At 31.6% G+C, this 24432-nt stretch overlaps 1 protein-coding gene and 1 long non-coding RNA gene across 2 annotated transcripts in view; one reads left to right on the top strand and one right to left on the bottom strand.

The window, feature by feature from the left end:
• LOC128172329 (uncharacterized) overlaps positions 1-24116 on the bottom strand; it is a 62992-nt gene extending 38876 nt beyond the window's left edge. Inside the window, exons 1-9 of the mRNA XM_052838119.1 lie at positions 23999-24116; positions 23738-23786; positions 8614-9364; positions 8164-8451; positions 7807-8079; positions 6512-6817; positions 5836-6120; positions 4186-4479; positions 3921-3953 (exon numbers count right to left, since the gene is read on the bottom strand). Coding sequence (XP_052694079.1) covers positions 3921-3953; positions 4186-4479; positions 5836-6120; positions 6512-6817; positions 7807-8079; positions 8164-8451; positions 8614-9211 — 2077 coding nt within the window. The 5' untranslated portion in view covers positions 9212-9364; positions 23738-23786; positions 23999-24116. The remainder of the gene's footprint in view (positions 1-3920; positions 3954-4185; positions 4480-5835; positions 6121-6511; positions 6818-7806; positions 8080-8163; positions 8452-8613; positions 9365-23737; positions 23787-23998) is intronic.
• Positions 11320-12638, top strand: LOC128172368 (uncharacterized). The gene is made up of 2 exons (XR_008242251.1): positions 11320-11477; positions 12013-12638. It is a non-coding gene; the product is annotated as an uncharacterized LOC128172368 (long non-coding RNA).
• Positions 24117-24432: the final 316 nt, after the last annotated feature.

Raw genomic sequence — 24432 nt, 5'->3', positions numbered from 1 at the left:
ACTACAAGGGATGGGAATCACAAGCGTTTTTAACAGATATTTGATCATTTTTTTTTTATTTTTTGGGGTATGGAGAGGGGGATGGTTAGGGTGCCCATAGAGGCCTAGACCGAAATATTATATGTTATTAGGCATTTTAAAGTCTCCTAAACAAAGTCGGACATCGCATTCGGCAGCTTCGTCGATATCTTTAACGACCTAAGTCATGAAGCTGGCATGTGTAGTTTGAAGCTCGTTGCGAAACTCTTTTATCGCGCTTAAAGTTCTTTTAAGATTCGTGACACATTCCGCGTGATCGACCTTCACTAATCCTACTAATCACTATCCTGCGCTTTTGTAGTTCCATGTCCTGCAGCTGCTTTACTTCCGGTGTCCATTCCGGTTTTAGGTAAGGTTTGTATCTTGAGACTGGAGTGGTGTTGGAAGCAGCATATTGTAAGAAGTGGGTGAGATCAGAACAGAAGGTATCGATATGAATAGCACAATCAACGTTTCTATCCAACAAGCTGATAACTTTCTCGGAAACATGCTTTTGGTATGAATCGATTTTACACGAGTCTGCTTTATGCCATGTAGGCAAACAGTTTAGGGATTTTTTAGACGAACGAGTTTTAGGTTGGATGTCAATAGACATTAGAACAGGAAGATGGTCAGAAGTGGAGCTATACAGACCTTCTTCATACACGTAATATATATTCAGAGCTACATAGAGAGTTGCTACAGAGTATGTAGTCAAGAATGGTCTGGGTTAGAATAAAAGAGTAATCTGAGCCGGATATAGAGAAATTAACACGAGGGCGCCCAAATGGTTACGCATAACAAAATCCTCAAACAGTCTTGTTTTATACACGTTCAGGAGGTGAGTGTTTCCAACGTATATGCTAGCATTAAAATCGCCTCCTATAACCACATAGCCTTATGATAAGTAATGGGCTACAAGATCTTCCAGCAGATTAAGTTCCGTGCTATAGGACTGTATGATATTGTCTGATGGAAGTCAAACGCCAAATACGTCAGAGAACGGTCTTGTGATCGTCTTATTTCTAACCCAATAATACGTGAAAATCGAAGTCAGTAAACTCTCAAATAGATAGTTCGAGTTCTTTTTTTATACATAACAGCAATTCCCACTTTATCTAGAAAGCATGAACAGTGTGTTGATGTATTTGTAGACTCTGTTCGAGAATAGCTTTTGTAGTCAGGATGAATTGAGTCCAGATATGAAGCGTTGTTTGGCTTAAGTTTGATATGATTGCAATGTCGCATTTTACACGATCAAGCATACTGGACAAACATAGTGATTAAGACATTATGCCTCTGACATTCCAAGAAAGTATGCTAAGTTTATTGGACATTTGAACGAGTATTATCAAAACACACAAGTAAGACAAAAAACAAGTTCGATTAATCAACATCGTCGTTTTGATGATCTCTATCGTCGTTGGCTGAATCTGCTTCGTCACAACGCCCGATTCTGTCCTGCCACTGTTTATTGCTCATCCAGGGCCTGCATGAAATCCCTTTTGGCCAAAAGCCGTCAGACTCTACTGCAAACGTATTATATTTGGCGTGTACGATATTTGGCGGAAATCACTTTTTGAACAAGTTGGCGTGGATTAGAATAAGTGTTCTCCTGAATGTGACTATTCTTATACATTTATGCATGGCATTTAGCAATGTACTTGATTTAGCGGAAGTATCATTCCGCCAAAAGCTCTAAATAGAATACACAGCCAAATGTAGTACGTTTACAGTATCTTACATACGTCCCGCACCACAACATTGATTTTCGTATTACGACGAGCCCTTTCGCGCCTAGGTTTGAAAATCACACACAGAGAGACGGATATGTCTTTGTCTTTGAGAAAGTTTTCATACCTAGCTCTGTTGAACGCTGGCTTATTCCGAAAACATAGTAGCGTGCGTTGCGTTTACGGTAACACTTTCAAACATGTCGGCGTCTACTCGAACACCAGTTGAACTGTTTGATGGATCGGTAGGCTTTTGAGAGGAAGAGATAGGTGACAATGAAGAGTTATTTGCTAAACACTATTTTGATAAGTTAGACTATTTAGAATCTGATGCGATATGTATCCTTTGAATTGCAGTGTTATGTGATGGAGAAATCGTACTTTCATATGAAACACAGTGGGTTTGTGTATCCTTTATCAACGCTTCATCCGCGTTTGCTGTGGATGAGGCAGCACGCGTACACGAGTCAAAAATACCACGATCAGTGACTGGTACTGGTGCGTGCCAACTTGCGTGGGCGTCCGGTGATATTGTTTTGGTGGCTACACACACAGACGAGTCGAGGTCATTCAGGCAAGACGGACCGTTAGAGGTTCTTAGGTCTCCTATCTGTTTTTAAATACCAGAGCATAGTCTTGATATTTTAGATATTTCAAGTTCTAATTTCTCACTTTTCATTTGATATGTGGTGGAGTCGAGACCTTGGAGAAACTTTAGCTGTGCATTAGTAAGCTTATAGAATTTCTGATATCCAGTTGTATGAGATTCAAGAGAACTCTTCATTTTTGTCGTTTTCTTCTTTCAGAGAAGAGTTTTTTGACAACAAATCCGTAACCGATTTCTCTAAAGCTTTAACTAACTTGTACTGACTAGCATTTTTGCTGGCTGACTCTCTCTCTCTCTCGAGAAGTGATTGAATTGATGACCGTAGTTCGACCACTGAACTTTTGAGTAATTCGTTACTTTGTTCTTAAATTTGTCGAAAACATCACCTTGAAATGCATCATCCCCGTTGCAAAACATATTAAGTGCAAAGCAGTCTTTTACGGATTGAGTAACACTCAGATTGTTTTTTGTTGTCTTTCGGGCTGTTAGATTACACATGGGACACTTCTGAATAGACTTGGCCTTGGAGAAAAGATATGTTCTGTAGTCAATTATGAAATGTTCATTAGAGTTTGTAATTACTAGGAGTTTTTCTACGTAGAATTCCTTCGGGAGATTCTATAAATTAGAGTCTAGCGAAGTGAAATCTGAGTTTGGGTTAAATCCGTGCGAGAAATTGTACCCGTCTGCGTGTTTGAGTAGGCAAAGGTGGATCTGTGAGTAGGACTCTTCACATTAAAGGCCATATATTTGATCACAATTTGATCCCATTTGGTAACTATTTTTAAGGGAGAAGGGAGTAATTACGTCAAGTAATGAGCCTGTCGACGCATAGTAATACACGTGACCGCTGAATACGGTGCGTCAGATCACCAGTATGGATTTTATTGCATTTGCTAATCAGTGTTGAAATGTTGCAGCGCAATGTCCGTGTGTATCAAATGAAGGTGCGGAAAACACAGCTCTCCAGTAGTTAACTGGAAGCTGGCTTTCTCTCTCTTTTTTATTCAGGTAAGATAAATCAATGCAAATGCGCGCAAAAAGTAGTAAATGAATTCAAGTGGTTTAGCTAAAATGATATTTTCAGAGATTTTTGTGAAAAATATTAGATATTAATGTTGATTAACTTGATTGTTATCAATTTGAAAACCAATTTTAAAATGTCATATTAAATTGTTATGCTTTGAATAAAAATTGAATTTGAGCAATAGTATTCTTGATACTGAGACGAAAGGATGATATTGATAAAAAAAAACGTTATCTTTTAATTGCACGTGTCGCACATTTTATAAAATTATAATTATATTGATCGTTATGAAAAATATCACCAAAAATAATGTTGCGCATGAATTCCATTAGACATTGCTTAAGATGGCCAGTGAAGCTACCTGTAAGTTGAATAAGCACACGTTCTTGCTATACAATTAATAATTTCAAACCTGCGATCAAAACAGATCTAGTATGTAATATCTGTACACAAATCACACGCCATCTAGTCAGTCACATGGTATGTAATAGCTTTACAAAAACACACGTTACAGAAGGTGATTAATTCTCATTACCTTCTTGCTTTTGCAGAGGTCGATTTTCATCATCTAAAACACAGTGATACAAGAACTTTGTACTTTTAAGACATACTGTACTAACTGTAATACAAATGATTTGATAACACTTTTCATTCATTTTTTATCTTAGGAATGACATTTGTATGTTTATAGTTTGTTTTAAATTGTTTATTTGACTTAAAAAACGAAGGAGACGTGGTGTTTAAGAAATAGTGCTATTTAGATTATATTTTATTACAAATTCACAGGTTTGAAGTCTTACCTGAGATTTCTCCAACTGTACTTCCTACAAAATTTGTTACTTTTATTTGATATGTATTCTTTTTAAGTTGATCCTTTTCCTTTATAACTAACTTTGGATGAGGGAGAGAGTTTGTTGACCCTTGATATTTTTCAGCATTGACATCTAATGGTGTGAACGTTTCTTCCCCTTTGGACTTAAAATTCCATTGAGCATGGCAGGGGCCTGGATTTGATGTAATCTCCACCGTGAAACACAAACATTCAATTCCTCCTGTTAAATTTTTCTCCGAACGTATGTATACATTTGGAACATCTATAAAAATAATTAAGTACTGTGTCAGAGTGTAAAAACCATTGAAGTTGTGTCAATATGAACGAAGGACAGCTAACCAGATTGATAATGACGCTATTTTACAATAAGTGACCTATAACATCATGTTTGCATTAACTTCTATTTATCTGTAAAATATAAACAACTTGTTTTCATTTTTTTTTTTATATTTAAGGGGTTTTATTCTCAAATTAGGATTGTTATAATAAAATTATATGTCATGTTTAAAATTTGATCTAAACACAAAAAGTGTTAATGAAATGAATAATTATTGAAAAGAAATCGATATTTTTAATATAATATTGAATTAGGCTCAAACAAAGTTTGATTTTGGAAATTGGAGCAACAAAAGGAAATTCGGACTAATTTTTTAGATTACATGTATGTATTTTACTGACATTTTTTGATAGTTCTTAAATATTCAAAGTTAAGATTTTATTTGTTAGTCAACATAAGTATGCATATTTTCCGATGGTTTTATCTCGGATTTTAATTGTATGGCACACACTACAAAACTATTGATAAATGTTTAACAGCGATAAAATACACCTTATCTTTGAGTTTGCTAATTGACCTCATAAAAATTACATGCCAGCAGAGTAAAGTCAACATACTTGATTTAAAATGATAAATGTTTAGGTATTATCTTCATTCAGTGTTTTGTTAAATGAAATAAACAAATGGATTAGGGATTTGAAAATCGTTAGAAGAAATTCGGACTGGAATATTTTTAAAAATTGCGAATGAAAGATAATGCTTTGTATCTATTAAGTGTCAATGCCATTCCTAAACTCGATGTCACTTGTAAAAGTGTTAAGCAATTTGTATTATTATCATAATTTACAAAATCTCAAAGGGATTTTTCTTAACTTTAAAAAAAATATTCAATGACCATCATTTCAAAAGTAGGTCATGGACCCACTTCTTTGAAAATGAAAAATAACACTACCATGAAAAGTATATATCACACAATTGATGGTTTTTCATTATCATCAGTGGATTTTGTTTTGGTCATGTATACCTTAACCGTCATAGTAGCAATTCTACATATTATTAATACGGTATATAACTCAATTAATTGTTACAATTTTGAAACAGTTTGGTTTGACATATTGGTTTCATTTTCAGAGGTCAAATGTTTTCCTCTTTTATTCACTGAAAGGTGGCTGAAAAAAGACTAAACGATGACTAAATGACATAGCTCATCCAATCAGAAACCGTTTAGTTACAACACAATTAACATTTAGTTGTATGAATAGCAACGCTTTATCCTCTGCTTCTTCCAGAAAAGTCATAAAACAGCGTAAAACAGATTTAAAAAAAAACCTTTTAACATACCAATAGAGATGACGGCACTATCATTTGGTCCAACCGCATTGATCGCTGTTAGTTGATACTTGCCAGCATCATCCTGGCTGACGTTTCTGATGGTCAAAGATGGATCATCAATGGTAACGCCTGATAGTCTACCACCACTTCCTTGAATATCTAACTTCTCTCCATTTTTGGACCAGAAAATATTTTTAATGTCAGGCGAATCGTCCGACAAAAACACGACTCCCCGTAATTTAATTGACCTATTATTGATATCAGTTTCATGACCAACAGTAATATTGGGGAGACCTAAAATATAAATATTAAGTAAATTATAAAAAAATATTTTCGTCAATGGGTTCTTACATTTTCAAACAAAAGCGTATTAGGCATAAAACTCGTCATTGACAATTTTCGTCTCTTTTTGTATAGATTACTGAAAGGGTCCCTAAATTGTCTTTTATGCATCTGAGCAAAACGTATTAGGGCAATCGTTTCCCAATCTTAAGTTCTGTTTCAATTTTAAGCATACCTTAGTACAAATGAAAGAACAAAACACACTTTCAAGGAATTATTTGATCAAAAGTTTGTTGATAATGGTTAGGCCGCAATTATTTTTACTTTAAAAAGATATGTTATTCACATAAGACAACTATATATCAGTTTTTCATTAACTGAGTCAAACTACGAAATGACATACTTCCTGTGACCTTCAGATATACGATGTTGCTGACATTCACTCCAAGTTTATTTGAGATCTGTAGACGATAATAGAGCATGTCATCAAAGGTTGTCTTTGGGATCACAAGACGTGGACACTCTGGACTGACATTGCTCCCAAAATATTTCGATTTTGTAACGTCCATCTCATAGAAGTCATTTCCATTTTTGCTGTTCTGCCACTGAGCTTTTTCAGGTTGTGGATTTGATGTAACAATGGACGTTATTGTAGTATCTGATGCAAAATGAACTTTTGGTTTGGTTGAAATTGCGATGCAAGGAACGTCTGTAAACAAAATAAAGCAATCTTGAGTACATTAATCTTGTTTCAATTAATGAAATATTTTATGCTTTTTGTGAGTTTGCATGCCTTAAAAATAAATTACCTTGTCCTCCATCGGCACAAACATATGACTCTTTTAACGACTTCGTTTGAATAGTAAAAAACACATTTGAGAGAAACTGCCGTTTATTTCATGTTTTTTGTTTTGTTTTTCAAAATAATCATTTTGAAAAAAAAACCAAAATAACGAAAAAACATAAATAAAAGGCAATTTCTCTCAAATGTTTTTTTTTATAATTCAAACGAAGTCTTGCAACCATGAATAATGGTTCACTGAACTACAATAACAACACATGAATGGAAAAAAAATAGGGAATCAAGAAATCACTAATGCACAGAAAAATTATAACTCTACAAATCATTCTTAAATAACATGTGTAAAATCATTTTTGTTTGATTGAGCATGCTAGTTACATCAGTGTTTTATCTTAAAATATGCTTGCAGTGATAAAAAATATGTAGACATTTAATGATATTGGTGAAACTTTATAATTGCATATATCTAACACATATATTAACGATGATAAAGATAACCCCCAAAAAGACAACCATAAAAAAGTGTCGATACCGCAGGAAAATCGGCCCTTGTTTTTGACTCGATTTATAAATTCCAAAGCATCTATCAACAGACAAGTTTTTCATTTAATATCAAGATTCATGTTTTTAGGTTTTAAATATTATATAAAATCTTATTTAGACTTTGATAGTCAAATTTTATATCTTTTAAAGTAAGAAACAGAAATAATAAATGCAGATATCAGCAACCAAAGGGTGAAGGTAAACATCAAAAGAGGGTAAGGTAATGATCGAATAGAACTACCAATACAATACTATCAATACAAATTAATGATGCAGATATCAGCAAGCAAAGAGCAAAGGTGAACATCAAAAGAGAGTAATGTAATAGTCGTATAGTATCGAAACAAACTTACCGAGTACTATATCTTTTTCTTTAGATCCAACAGCATTCGTTACTGTGCAGGAATATTTTCCTTTGTCGTCTTCAGAAGGTGATTTAATTATGAGACAACTGTCATGGAGACTCCCTCTAATGAATTTATCGTATCCTATATCCATTCGGTGGCCATTTTTACTCCATTTTATGTCCTGGACATGAGGTGAATTTTCTGAAACTCCAAAGCTGTAATGAATTTTTATTTCTTCGTCTTCTGTTGTTACTTCCAAATCATTCAAAAAGGGTTTTTCTGAAATTAAACAAAAGTTAGTTAAGCTTGCTTATTGGTATGTGGATTAAAAAAAAATATTTCTTACTAAAACGAGCAGCATACCTCCAAGTACATGTAGATTGATAGTGTTACTGTACAACATTTGGTTGTATCCATCTGGCAAAAAAGCCTGGTATTCCATTGCATCCATTTTACATACAGATGACATTACAAGCCTTGTGTTGGTACTACCACTATATTTCTCTAGAGTTGGGTCAATTATTTCAACCCACTTTCCTCTGCGTCTCTGCCATATAATTGGCAAACAAAAGTGTTCAGCTTGTTCCACTTCTGCGTCAAAAATTGCTGAATTCCCACAAATAACTTCTTCATTACCTTTTATCCGAATAGCTGAAGAAACACACGTGGAAATAATTGTAAGAGGTATATTACATGTCTTTTAATTTTTTGTATTGTTAAATAAAGTGTATTTATTAATAATAAGGAAAACAAAAAGAGCATATATACGCTCATTACGTACAAGCAAATTGAAAACATATAGCATTTACTTGCCTCTTTCATCTGTCTGTTTTTTTATCTCCAGATAGGCTTTCCAGATGTCTTTATATTGTTCCCAGAGTTCATATCTAAACTGTGAATATTCTATCTCTCCGAATTTTTTAACATAATCTACACTACATCCTGAGTGTGACTTAAGTCTAATTAAAACAGATTTTAAAGTTTTCCAAACATCTTTAAACGTATCGTCAGGAATGATTGCAGAACTTAAGTGTGCAAAGTTATTGTTTCTGAACAATCTGAGACGCTCAATGTCATCTCCGACCTGTATATCGTATTGGCCTGGTTCATTTCCCCATCCTCTTGTTGGCATCAGTCCAGGACATAAATTTCTGATGAGAGTGTACAATAAGGTAGCATCAAACTTGATGTAGTCCGGTAGAACAGGTGGTGGAAAGTAACATAGCTTTCGTTGGTCCGTACGAAGCGGATTTCTCCCATGCAACAAAGAACTATTTTGAATCTTTAAGAATAGATCCTCAGGTCTAATTTGACTTAGCAGAATGTCTTTGAGAGGCAACTTGATTAAATCCAAACTGGCCTCTGAAGCACACTGGAAGTTATGTTTTTCTTTTAACGAAGAAGATGACATATCACCTTTGGAGTTAAAACTCACCGTTCATGACAATTCAATTAGGCTAAGTCGTTCTTTATGGTTTCACATGTGTTTTAAAGTTGTTTTCTTGTTTTTTTTTTTTAATTTTACTGGATGAGTTTTGTGTTTTTCTCAAACCAACTTCCATCACTGTAGTAAAAAGAGAAACACGTTCAGAATATTTGAATTTCAGTTATTTGAAAATAATTTAATTCTGGTTGTAACGCGACAGCTTATTGGATAGAAAATTTAGTTAAATTTGTATAACCTGGTTTGCACATCACAGGACACGTCACAATGCACCAACATCAAAAACGAACTAATCCGCCAAATGTTACTTTTGAATTTTGAACAGATAAATATTGTCTTTAAAAGTAAAACGGACTCAATTTGTACGGTAAATAACAGAAAATTAAATTATAAGGAATGAACTCAATGTCTACCACAATTATACTCGTATAACCTGGGTTGGAGCAATTTACGCTTTTTTATAATCCGCTTCGCGGATCATAAAGCGTAAACTGCCCTAACCCAAATTATACAAGAATAACTTGACTGGATAATTGGGTCATTTCTTAAATAATTTAATTCTGGTTGTAACGCGGCATTTGATTGGATAGAAAAATTTAATTAGATTTGTATAACCTAGTTTGCACGTCACACGTCACAATGCACCAAAGTCAAAAACGTACTAGTCCGCTTGATGCTATGTTTAAATTTTTAACAATTATTACCATTTTTAAAAATAAAACGGACTCAATTTGTACAGCAAATTACAGAAAATTAAATTTTAAGGAATAAACTCAATATCTACAAAAGTTATACTCGTATAACCTGGCTTGGAACAATTTACGTTTTTTTATTATCCGCTTCACGGATTATAAAGCGTAAATTGCCCCAACTCAGGTTACTTTCGTATAACCTGGGTGGATATTAAATTCATTTCTTTTAAAAAACTTTAATATAATAAGACTGTTTTAAATGTATCCTGTTCCATTGAAAATAAATTGTTTGTCATGAGTTAAATTAGTCATTTAACCTGTATAGAAGAAGATAACAATCATGCACGTTATTATTAATGTAGACGAATAGGTGAAGATGGGTAACAATGTTGATCGCAATTCAACAGTGCGGGTTCTTCAAACACACCATTTCAAGGTAAGGGAGGGGTATTCCTAAATGATTATGGGTTGGTATTATCTTAGTAAAAATGATATTTGAGATCTAAACTACACCGACCCTACATTAAGGAGGATGTGTTGTCAAAGAAAAATGATCAAAACTTTTAAAAAACATTTCACTATAAACTATCATTTAGTACAGAAAAATACACAATTATTTTAGCATTTTTAAAAATATGACAATTTCCCTATATCTTTAGACGATAAAAAATACAAATAATTTAGCATTTAAATTTGACAAATTTCCTATATCTTTATACAGATATTCGTCTGAAAAAGGTAAATAAAGCAAAAACCATGACCACAGCCTTTCTACCGGTAATTGCTCAATTATTTTGGGAATTTAGAAATTTTAGGATATCCAAAGAATAATGATATTAAGAGTCAAAATCAGCAAGCATCGAGCATTTTGTGAAAAATATGGAAAGTGACATAAAAACAATAATGATAAAAACACATATAAAGATAATCAGAATGAAGATTGTATTAAAAATATTTTGGTAATTTTTTTTTATTCGTGTTGTTACTATGGAAACCACGTGCTTTAAGACTGACTGATTTGTACTTCATTTTAACATGAAAATTTTTGTATATTCAAATACAATATTATGTTAAATCATCTTAAAACTCTATAAATAATTTTTTGTACTACAAAACACTTTGCTGTAATTTAAACATCATTAAGAATTTACATTTACTTCATCCTTTGATATTTATACCCGTTTTATCTTGTTAATTTTGCATGCAAACACCAGTCAATTCAGTGCACTTTTATAAAATTCTACAACCATGTCAAGGTTAACTAACACCACGTATTTATATTATGAAATTTGTTCTAGGAGAATCAATTAAAAAATCTTTAGGCAAGACACCCGTTTATAAATAAATACCGATTTTAAACATCTGGGAACGTTCAAATTTGACTCTAATTACCTCCCTTTGATATGACTGTCTTACGAAAGGAGGTAAAAACGGTATTTTGTTTACATTGTTTACATCCAATATTTCTACGGAGCTGAAGTGAGACGAATATGGATTTTAGTTTCTGGGTAATAGAAGTGTTAATTTAGTTCATCATCATGGTAAGTGACAACTTTTACTGGTTTCTTATTTGCTACTAGCAAACATTTCTTTAACGGGAGAAATAGTGGAAGCTGTAGATCTTCGTGAAAATTTGGATTAACATGTCAATGCACACAACATTATAAATAATAGTTTAAACATGACAAAGAAAATTTATACCTGATTGCTTAGTGTATATAGTGTTTGTGCATCAAGGACAATAACAAACTTTTAATGAAAAATATATCAACATACATGTGTAGACTATGGTAGCTACATGTATTTTGGAAAATGTAGAATACAAGTACATGTTTAATGTATCTTGTGTGAATAATTGATCAGTGTTCTTCTTATTCTATATGTTGATAATTAATGTTGTATTCACATAAAATCAACTATTTGTACCATATTGCTTGAAAAAGTCAAGATTTTTCACCTATTTTTAATGAATTATAACAGTAAAATACTTTACTGTATGAGTTTTCAAGACATTTTAATTAAATAGGGGATGGAAAGGTGTATTAGTTGTAACAGGTTCTTTGTTTTATTTTACAGATAACTTAAAGGGTTGTAAACAGAAAATGTTTCAAATGCAAGCCAAATGAATCAACTTAAACGATGATGGACACTAAAATCTACGATGTCTACACAAAAATTGAAATATTTACACCAGACAGATCAGAGACAGTGCTTGAAATATTTAAATTTTGCAAAACAAGAGGGTGAAAGTGCAATTGCAAAAAACAGACCAACAAATGCAACAAATTAAAACTAAAGTTGACAAGGGATGATTTTCTTTAGCAGAATTTCTTTCATCCTTGAAGATATACAGCTATGTTAGCCACTTTGTTCCACAGAAAAGAAGAGCTGGCTTTCAACTAAAACTGAAAATCTTATCAAATAGAATTCAAAATTATATATATAATTATATATAGGGATATTTGGGTTAAATACAAAGGTACAAACAAGTATTTTCTGAACTTTTTCAAAGCAAATGTGTGCCTGACTTATACTCTGTTTAATTTGAAATAAAATGTGTTCATATGTCAATGCTGATGCATAATGATTTATTACCACTTGAACAGTTGAATTGTTGAATTATTTTCAGTGAAAATTATTACATCTTGAATAAATGTACAAGAAAATTAATGATGGTAAAAATTAAAGTTGATATTCATAAGATTTGTTATTTGTGTTTACTTTACATTGTTAAATAAAGAAGGAAATCCATGTTAGATAGAGCATTCAGCAAGTTCTGCAGTAAAAGCAGTAATACAGGTTTATGTCAAGCTATTTGAACTGCCCTGATCACATTGACAAAACCAAGACTAAATAGGAAATAAATTCATGCATATGAATATAAACCAACAATTCACATATTGATATTAAGGCAACTGTACTATCTATATCAGCTGACTGTCAAAATATTTCTCTGAATTACCTTGATTTTAATTACAAATCAAATCATTTATAAATTTAATAAATGATTTAATTTGTAAATTTTTTGCAGACCAATTCAATTTTATGTAAAATAATTGGTTATTAGATTTTGAAGAAAAAATATTTCCCCATCTTAATGACAACAAGTTTAATTACTGATCGAGTAGGGAGATGGAGATAACACTTTTTAAATGTGGCTTAGTACATAAATTATTAAAGTAAGCATATACATATATTGTTGATTGAATTTTTCTGTTAATTGAGACAGTTTTTATGTGAAATTCCTGCACGCGTGGGTACTATGAGGGGGCAGATATGACCAATTTAACTGAAATAATTATTGTCATTTATTTGTTATAGTTACATCCAAATATGATTCGGGCAGATATCACTGAAAGAAGGATACTATTGGTGACTGTGTTCAACTATAAAATCTTTATGATAATCCGATGAACATCTAAATTGGATATTTCGCCTTCTTAGGAATAAGTTACTTCCTTGATTTCTTTTTCTGACCTTCACTTTTTAAATAACATCTCTGCACATACTTTTCATGCAGCAATGTTTTTTCTTAAATATACATATTGAAAAATGAATTATGATGGACTTCCACCCCCCCCCCCCCAAAAAAAAAATCTTATTGGTATTTGATTTTATCAGAACAACTTGAAATCTCTTAGACATGTTAGAGTAGACTGGAGATTCAGTATTACATATAGAGATGAAGAGCATATTTTTCTTCTAAACTGAGGTCATTTTAAATAATTACGCACCCTTCAGAGAGCTTTATAGGTGATAGACTTTTAGTGTAGGTAAACTGCTTCAAATACAAAGAAAAAACCTGGAATATTTTAAGCCATTTTTGTAAGAATTTTACATTTAAAGCCCTCTTTCTAAACATTGATATATGACATCTTATTTATGAATTGAAAAAAAAAATATCCAGAAAACTGCATTGAAATCATAAGAAATCTAAACATTCAGAAAGCTTTTATTTTAAATCACACTTATTATTAAAAGTTGGCTAATTTTAAGTATAAAAAGGTCAGGAAAGATGCAACTTAAACAAAATATACATATTATATATATATTTATTTTATATATTCATTCTGACCATCATTATATACTTATATAATGAAAAACAATATTTGTATCTGATGTTATTGTTCACATTTTTTGTCAAGAATATCAGAGTCATATTTCATTATGTTGAGAATTGCACTTTAAGTACAAAAAGGTCAAATCAAATGAACTCAGAGGGTTAAACCTGACCTCCTTCCTAGTTTTTCTTTGTACATAATATTTTAAATGATTGTTTTGTATACAGATTTTCACTAAATTCATGATTCAACCACATCGAGGAGTAAAATACCTCATTTATAAATGAAATAAGTATTTTTCCTTATATTTGCCCTTATGTCAGTGTGTCCATGTTTTCTAATTTTAGATGAAAATGAATGATCTTTAAAATGTCATTTAAAAAAAAAATTATAAAATAGAAAATTTGACTTATTGTGCATCTTTAACCAGGGAATATTTTAAAAATAAGGTACAATATGATCTATTCAATTAAATAATACTTGGTATTTATGTTACCTTTACCCCTTTGTAGAAGCTTAAAATGCAAATTTGATATACTTTTAAACCTTGTACAACTTTTTCTTCTCAAAGTTGCCTATGGATTTTATTTTGCACATATATAGTACAGATGATCACTAACAGAAATACATAATTCATTTTTCCAGCAGTGGTTGTAGATTTTGCATATAAAGTGATAAAGATGTGCAATTTTTGAAAATTGATAAGCGTTTAAATGTATGTTCTCTTCCTGTTGTCATGGCAACAATTACAATGAAATATTTCAAATTTTGTTTTTTCCTAAAAATGGGAAAACTCAATCTTATAATAAATACAAAATGCAAAATACTATATAATGTCATGTAAAGGAATAATTTACGTAGATGTTTAGCTAAAATCATTGTTTTATTTTCAAAGATTTGTGCACCCGTAACTAAGGAAATACATTTCCTTGGATACCAGTCCCTTAGTATGACAAAAATCATTGTTTATCAGGGTTTCCGTGTTAAGTAGATTAAAATCAATAATATACACGCAGCTTTTCAAAAAATAATTTTTCACTTTCCATGGAATGCTTGATGCTTGTTGATTTATACTCTTAATAATAAATAAATATATAAATAAAAATAAAATAATAATAATAAAAACATTTTAACACAAAACATGTTATGTTAGGCAGATATAATGCATGGAATGCTAGATAATGTTGTATGTATGGATGGATATGCAGACTTTTCACTTCTGACAGCACATCTAATAAATTACTATTTCCAACGATACTTTAATTCAGTACAGATGCTGGTGGATAACAACGGAAAGTTTATCTTTTAAAAATATTATTATTCGTGTGATATTATTATATTTCTGTTTATTTCTAAAATGTATTTTACTAAGAATATCATAAAATATTAAAAGCCACAAATATGCGGTTAAATTGAACACGACTCTATGTGGAACTCGTTTTTTTTCTTTTTTAAAAATGTATAATCAAATGATATTATTATTGCTAGATGAAACATTGATCAGTGTGTTTTTAATTTGTACAGTCTTAAAAACTATCGAGCATAATTTGACAATGGAAACACTTTGTCTATCATAATTTTACGAGTAATTAACGAGGCCGAGTACAGTTCGAGTATGCACACTTTCGTCCAGCGTTTTATTTGCTTTCTTTGCCATGGTGTTATTTTTTAAACTGCAGATATTCAGCGGAATTTGTCGAACAAGTTCATTTGAGGCGTTAAATTGATGTTACATTGTAGAATAAATGTAAATATCTTGAAGTGTAAACTATGTTTAGGCTCGGGTGGAAAACATGACGGGAGTTCAGCAAGCCTTGCTTTCTCTCACGTTTTCTAATCCCGCGTATATATAGTGTAATACATATATTTCAAGATGGCAACCATGCATTTTATATTTCTGACCCTTGATATGTGATGTTATGAAAATATGTCTGAGTATTTTAATAATACTATAAAGATCATTATGTCCGCCTTTGTCAAAGAAAAATAGCACCTATCTGACAAATCTGGAAAATTAGGCATACAAAAATATTGATAATTGAAGAACCCTGGAACAAACCAGGAAGTACAGTCTTGGGTCAAAAGTATTCGTAAAAAATGGCGGCAGTCATTTCACTACCGCGCTTCGCTCCCCATTTCAGCTTCGTTATTGACGCACAAACTAGAGTTATCCCTCTTACTTGGTACAAATATACACAAGCACATGACCGATCACGTGGCTGTGTTATGACGTATTTTGTCGTCTGCAAATGTTTTGTTTCCGCTATCAAAACAAATGGGTAGAAAAGGATCTGAACTGTGTGCATCCGAAAAAGAAAGTATTTTATCATTGTCTATAGCTAATATAAAGTTAAAAGAAATATCAGAAAGAACAGGAAGACCAATATCTACGATATGTAGTTTTTTAAAGCGACAGGAGAGACGTGGAATTACAGAAAAGAAGAATCGAAGTGGCAGGCTGCGTAAGTGTAGTGTTCAAGGAAAAGGCAAATTATTCGACTAGTGAAAAATAATCGTCGAAGGACTTTGACTGAATTAACGAATGTTTCCAATGAGAATAGAGCTAGTAGACTGTCGGAAAGTACGGTAAAAAGAATTTTGAGAAAAGGGGGATATCGTAGAAGGCTTGTAAAGAAAAAACTCCGGATTCGTGAAGTGAACAAGAAAAAGCGAGTTAATTGGTGTAAACAATACGGAAACAAAACTGTCCATGATTTTTGGAATAATATAATATTCAGTGATGAATGTAAGGTGATGATTGATGGAGAACAACGCGTGTATGTATGGCGAAAGGATGGTGAAGAGTGGGACCCCTCTTGTGTTGCACCCCCTCCTGGACGGCGCCTTGATTTGATGGTGTGGGGATGTATAGCAGCTCACGGTGTAGGTACTATATGTAATGTCGACGGTAACATAAATGCCGAAAAATATATTGAAATCATTGATAGCAACTTATGGCCTGTTGTAGCCATGCATTTCCCTAACAATCAGTATATATTTCAAGACGACAATGCGCCTGTGCATAGAGCGAGAGTAGTGAAAGATTTCGTGACTAGAGAGGGAATAACAACACTTGAATGGCCAGCCCAAAGTCCTGACTTAAATATTATTAAGAATTGCTGGAAAAAAATGAAACACGAAATTAATAGAAATGTTCATAATCTGAGGACCAACGATGACCTGGCAGGCGTGGGAAAACATCCCGCTTCAAATTATTCAGAGGCTTTACCAGTCGATTCCAAGAAGAATTCAAGCAGTAATCAAGTCTAAAGGCTGTCTTACGAAATATTAAGGTTGGTGCAAATTTAATTAAGTTAAAAAGTTGAGAAAACTAAGGTGACCTAGATTTGTTTACATCGCCGCCATTTTGTTTTTTTACGAATACTTATGACCCGAGACTGTATATGTTTTTTTATTTGAACATTTGGTACCTTTTAGCAATAACTTTCATATTTGGAACAGGGAAACAATCCCTAGGACTGAAGTTTAAAATAAACGTAAAAAAATGTGCAAAATTGATCGTTTCAAGCAAAATCCCATAGGGTCCTATGATAAAAATTTACAAACTTTGAGATGACTTTCTTAACAAACGGTGTGGTAAATGTCTTTTTTTTTAAATTCTTAAATAATAATTACATCAGTAGCAATTCTTTTAAAACATTTCATTAAACAATCTTGAGCAGAACAAATTAGACCCCTCCCGGTTAAATAGATTTTACTCACGTGTCAGGGCTTAATTATTCATAATGGAAGAGACGGGTTGAAATTCGTAAACAAGGTACTTCTACTATAGAGATAGAAAACACAACATTTTCTACTTTTGGATAGATAGCAAATAAATACATTGTTATTTCATTTTCTTACTTGGATATGAATGATGAATATAATTGGCATATTTGCGATAACTAAAAACATGAACCCGCTTAAAATAGCTAAACACCCCCCCCCCCTTTTCTAAAAACCACTCTTAAATTGAGGGTACTGCTTAAAATCTTTCATAAATTGATGTTAACAAACCCCTGCTATATCAATCGAGATTATATCGTATTTAGTTTTAAAACAGTCGTAAAAATTTTCATCTTTTTTTTTTCAAAACGAAAGTATAATTGTTTTTTAATTATTTATGATTTAATATTTACAAATGGATGGTGCTTTTAATGGGTATTATAAAATGCCTTTGCATTCCGAATCATTCGTGTTTAGGAGACACAGCAATAGCAAAGACCTATATGTATCTATCTGTGTAGCTAAACAAGCAGGACACGTGTTTAAATCGGATTAAAAAAGATAAATGGTTAAATTGCATCCATAGAGTTGGTCTTGAATTAATAGTACATGTACAGGTAATTAGTAAACAAAGTACTTTTACTACCGAGAAAAGCACCACCAATTTTTAACTTTTGAAAAATAAGAAATGAACACACGACTGATACATTAATGAATGATATGTATTATATTTTTTCATTACCATTTTTACGACAATTTGAGACATATATGCCATCAAGTAAAAAGTAGCTTCTAAAACGTGGATGCGACGTAAAATCTATGAGGAATCGATGTAAACAACTTACCCCTTCTATTTCATTCAAGGCAATGAGTAATTAGTTTCAAAACAGTAACAAAACGTTTGATTATTCTTTTTTTTCTAAAACGAAAGTACAAATTATATAATTTTTTTTCTTTTTAAAAATACACATTGGTAATATTATCTCTCTCATAGCGTCTGTTTTCAGGTGACCCAGCAATAATAAACCATAAGAAAACCCCAATCTTCAACTGCCGCCATTATGAGTCGGTTTTAAAATAATTCCAAATATAAATATCTGGTATATTTTTAGATGGGTTTAGCTAAATCAGGAAAAACCTTGTTTCATCAAAAATATTTTGTTTATACTTTCTTAATTCATATCTTTAGAGTAGGCCTTTATTTACGTAATATTCTAGATCATAAACATTGTAAAAATCTGACATTTAGGAGATTTAGATATTCTAAATGTTAAGGTTTTTTGAAGTGATTTTCCTTGACCAATTATTCAAACTATAGACAACTTTAAAAATTGTTGAGAATATGTATCATGATCAATTGTACAAATAAAATCTGTGGACAATTTTAATGCTGTAGAGATACAGAAATGCAAAGAAATATATAAACACAATATGCATATTTTGTTTTATTTCATCATTACATTAAATATGCACGGTCTTCAAATTGCACTTAAATCATATTTATTTATTTTGTTTTCTGTTTGACAGAATATATACCAAACTAATCTACAGCACATTAGTTTGTCTTTTAAACCGATACGTGCATATGAGAGATCAACATGTTATATACAATTAGATATCAGAAAAATATAAACAAAAAAATATAGAACTTCCTTACTTGCACATAACAAGAAGTTATCAACATCAATTTTGTTTGTTTAAAGATGTTACATGCACATGAGATGTTGTTGTTATTCGTGTAAGAGAAGGTATTTTAAAACAATATTTTGTGATACGGTGAAAAACAACATGATATGTGCTTTGTTTTAAAAATGTTCAATCTTAATTTGAATTTCCAAACAGTGTTTAAATCTTTGATAAATATTTCCACTGAGTTAATCAAATAACAAGTCTTATTTTCATAGTACGCGTGCATGAAATAGTTCATCGCTTGCTTGAATAGAAAGAACGATTCACTGTGTACATAAATTTACTCAACCAAGGCTTGGAATAAAATGAGCTGAACGTATTAATTTTCAAGGTTCATGTACAGCTTCAACGTCGCTATAATACATGAATTTTCCCTTCATTATAAACACAGTGTGTTTTAACTTCTCGATGTCCTTTAATAAAACTGACACTGATTTTGTTTACATTCTTAATGTAGGTCAAGAAAAAGGATGGTGCGCCATGCATGAAAATTATAACAAGGCAAAGTTAAAAGAAATATATATCAGTTGAAGAGGTGTAGGAAATCTTTGTATAATCAAAGTGATGTATTTTAGAAAGAAACTAATAAAAATAACCACAGATTAAACAGCAGTTCTGTTATTTTAATGATTTATAATAGAAACAGCGTAGCGCAATATGTTACATTACCAGGTTCTGTTATGCAGGTCGTGAAAGACAAATGCATTTTTACTAAAATGTCAGAAGAAGTGTATGTGTTCATTGCTACGTAAATATGTGGTGTTATAAAAATCATAATTGTCGTTGAGGTACAGTTACAAGATTTACAGTATTAATTAGAAACAAGTATGAATTTAAACAATAGTCTCTTTTTTAACAATTAACCTGATGTTTATTTTTTTTATTGAAAAAAAAAAACAAACAAAAATTCATATTCCTTTATGTCACATTCTCTGTTTGATCCGTCTTAAATGTGGATATGCATCAAAACAATATTACTGTAATATGATTGCAGGATTGCATTTCTATATTCTTAAAATTGTGTTTAGAATGATAAATTGTTTAAGAGAACTAAGTGTAACAATAACTCAAAAGTTCGTATATTGAAGTTAAGTATTACTTTTTAAATGCTACAAATATTCTATTACATGTAGTTTATTTTTTTTTTTACAAAAGTGTAATTTGTAAACTTTAGAAAGGTTATAAAAGTTCACCAACAAATACGAAAACAATACGGTTGTTTGTCATATACGTGTCATAAAAGTCATAACTATCAAATCATCTTATGCACCAACACTGATTTTATTGATATGTGTTGTTTCTGTATATTCAAAAAGCATATTTGATACACTAATTTAAAAACAACACGTTTCGCCACCATGGACTATTGAAAGGTTCAAAAGATGGCGTCAAGATGACATACGTACATTTTAGAAATATCTATCATTTATATCACACCTAGTCTCTTTTGCTTTTCATCCTACGGTTTAAAATGACACAGAACTTTAAGGAAGTTCTATATTTTTTTGTTTCGAGAATTTTTAGTGTGGTCTTCAAATGTTTCATTTTTTTAATATGGCTCATGGTTTACCGTAGGGGGAGGGGGGACCCTGAACGTCAGATGACTGTACTTAATCTTTCGATTAAATGTTTACAGAAGATATATTCTCTATACTTACTGTTTTGTGTCCAAATAACAGTGACCACCATCCTTTCAAATTATCTTACCCCTCATTTGTTTTCAATTTCTTTGAAAATACTACCTATTTTTCAATTACAACAACGAAGCAAAGGATTCTAGCAGCACTTTTCAAGTATTTTAGGTCATATGCTTTTGATATTTGCCAAATCAGTTGTCATAATAGTCAGGGTAGTGTTACACTTTTGTCTTTCTTGTACACTTTGACAGAGAACAGGCTGGTCAAGCCATATAAATGCCTATCTGCTTACCTTATAACACTCGCTGGTAAAACAAAATATCCATGCCTTTATTATCCTTATTTTATCCTAACTGACAATCATCTTTGATAATTGTATTACATAAGTCTTATTTCGGTATTGTTTACACTGATTCCGATGATTTGTCTCCCGACATTGATTTTTTCTATTAAACATTCTTGTGATGTCATCAATATCAATTATACGTAAAAGAGAGAAATTAAAGACATATTCAATTGGAAGAGTTTCTAGTGACATTTTACGCCTGCAGTTTTTATAATTTGGACTAAAGATAAAGTTAAAATTGACATGTTTCAGAGTAAAATATAACATCATACTGCTTATTGTGGCGTCATATTGATCAGAGGAATTTTTACTTTACCTATCGCCTTATGAGAGTTGCCTTATCACACCCGCGTGATTAGCTACCCTCTGACAAATGCCTTACATTTAAAATGTGAAAATCGGAAGAATACTTTTTAACTAAAATCGTGACCATGCCCTTTTAGCAACCATTAGAAGTAAAAAAAACTTTTAGCACAATATATTTAGCTATAAAATGTCATTAAGTAAAAGGAAATATACAATTGTTTCGGCTCTTTGAAATTGGAATCATTATTAAAGAGAGGTCTTCACTAATAGGAGGTTTATTTACCTTAAAATGACCTTGCCCATTTAATCCTCTTAATCGCATCGAATATAATACTTAAAATACTAGATACTGTTGTTTGCACACAATATGAATGGGTATGTAAACTTATACCGCTGAGTGTATATCTAATGTGATGGCTATTTTCAATGCTACTTTAAGTAATATTAACCCTATATAGGCGGTAGCGGATAACAACGGAAGGTTTAACTATAAAAATATAATTTTTTGTTAGATATTATCATATGTCCGTGTATCTATAGAGGTTTTTTTATCAAGAATATTAAAAAAATATATAAAATTCGACAGATAAGAACTCCGCTTTATGTACCTGAGTAATAACTCTTTTTCCTAAAAATGTAATTAGATTTCAGTATCATTGTCAGTGTACTTGTAATGAATTCTTTGCCATTTCATTTTTCTTACGTGGATGTTAATGATTTAATTGTGTTCATTTACCATGTTTACGATAACTTGAATAATGAATGCGCTAGCCCCCCCCCCCCCCTCCAAAAAAGAAACAAAACAAAAGAAATAAAAAAAAACAAAACATTAAAACAAACAAACAAAAAAACTCACACCCCCCCCCAAAAAAAACAACCAAAAACAACCCTTGCTGCCTAAAATCTCTGAGAAATTGATGTAAACAACAAATCCCTGTTTTATCAATCGAGGAAATACGTAATTAGTTTTAAAATAGTCGTAAAAACTCCTCTTCATTCTTTTTTCCAAAACAAAAGGAGATATATTTTTTTAATTATATATGATTTAATATTACATATTGATGGTGCTTATACTATGAGTTATAAAATATTTTTGTTTATTTAATGTTCCGTATTGTTCGTGTTTAAGAGACCCAGCAATTTAAAAAAAAACCTATACGTGTGTGGCTAAACAAGGAAGTAACGTGCTTAAATTGGGATTAAAAAAAACCCACATTAATTGATTTATTCAGTTCATAGAGTGGGTCTTGTACCGAGCGCAGCAAGAGGCGGACAAAGCGAGGCGAGGCTTAATGGAAAAACGTATATAATAAGAAAATCAGTGAAAAATCGATGTTAAATCAGGGTTTTAAGGGCTAAACATTTTTCTTCCAGCTATGGGCGCCGCCATATTGGCCGCCATTTTATTTAAAAAAGTTAACTCATTCAATAAATGCGTGACGCTTTTCTATCTTTATTGTCCTTTAGCTCTATAAAAAACTTTCCAAGTTTTCAATGGAAAGTACTTTAAATGAAAATTATTGACTATGCAAACCAGAAAAGTTTCAACAGTGCTTTAATTAATCAGGAGATAAGACTAGTTTCACGTATGTCTCATCAAATTATAAGATGGAAAATAAAAACATTAAAACCAAGGAACCGATCTTTTAGATACTGAATAAGCATAAATAGAAAATTACCATCTTATGAAACGGATAAACATTAAAAGAAGAAATACAAATTCTCGAAATCACATACTTTTCGTCGGCCATTTCCGAATACAAATCTTTCACGCGTTTTTACGCATAAAACATGACGTCTTAATGTAGAATGAACACGCAACGTTCAGTTTAACTTTGGCTTATGATTTTAGTAGGCATGCAGGCGGATCCTACTGTCTGCATTTCAAACTATAAAAACTTGCCCTCGGCCCAATAGGCACACCGTTTGCATATTATTAATGACAATTATTAAACAAAATACTTTTATCATTGAGGAAAGCACCCAAGATTTTTTACTTAACAAAAAAATTAAAAACATATATAGTTTTGACTTACCATGTTTACGACAGTTTGAACATAGATGCCCTCAAGTAGAAAACAGGCTCTAAAATGTAGATGCGGCGTAAAATTAATGAGAAATCCACGAAAACATCTCACCCCTGCTATATTATTCAAGGCGATGCACACTTAGTTTTAAAACAGTAACATGACGTTTTATTAATCTTTTTTTTTCTAAAACGAAAGTAGAAATTATCTAAATTCACTTATATTTAAAAGTATACATCGATTACGCTGTCAACATGTGTTCTACAATACCTTTTTAATTATCTCTCTCATAGCGTCCGTTTTTAGGTGATCCAGCAATAATAAACCACAAGAAAACCCCAATCTTTAACTGCCGCCATAACGAGTTGGTTTTAAAATATTTCCAAACATCAATATCCGGTATATTTTTAGATGGGTGTAGCTAAATCAGGAAAAGTCTTGTTGCATTGGTGAAAAGCTTCATACCCACTAATTAATTGATTAAATAGGTATACAAAACTGTATACTTACTATATGTAGTGATGATTTACGGAGTATTCTTACCATGGATAAGATGGATCATGGATAATAATATAATCATGGATATTTGTTAAAATCTGAGATTTTAGGGATATAAAATAAATTCTTAATATTAATGTTTTTGAAATCATTTTCCTTTGAACAATTTTTTAAACTATAGACGATTTTGAATTTTTTTTTTAAAT

This window comes from Crassostrea angulata, chromosome 2 (genome assembly GCF_025612915.1).
Source record: "Crassostrea angulata isolate pt1a10 chromosome 2, ASM2561291v2, whole genome shotgun sequence".
Classification (NCBI taxonomy): domain Eukaryota; kingdom Metazoa; phylum Mollusca; class Bivalvia; order Ostreida; family Ostreidae; genus Magallana; species Magallana angulata.
The sequence above is the reverse complement of the archived record's forward strand: the minus strand, read 5'-3'. Positions and strand labels throughout refer to the sequence as shown.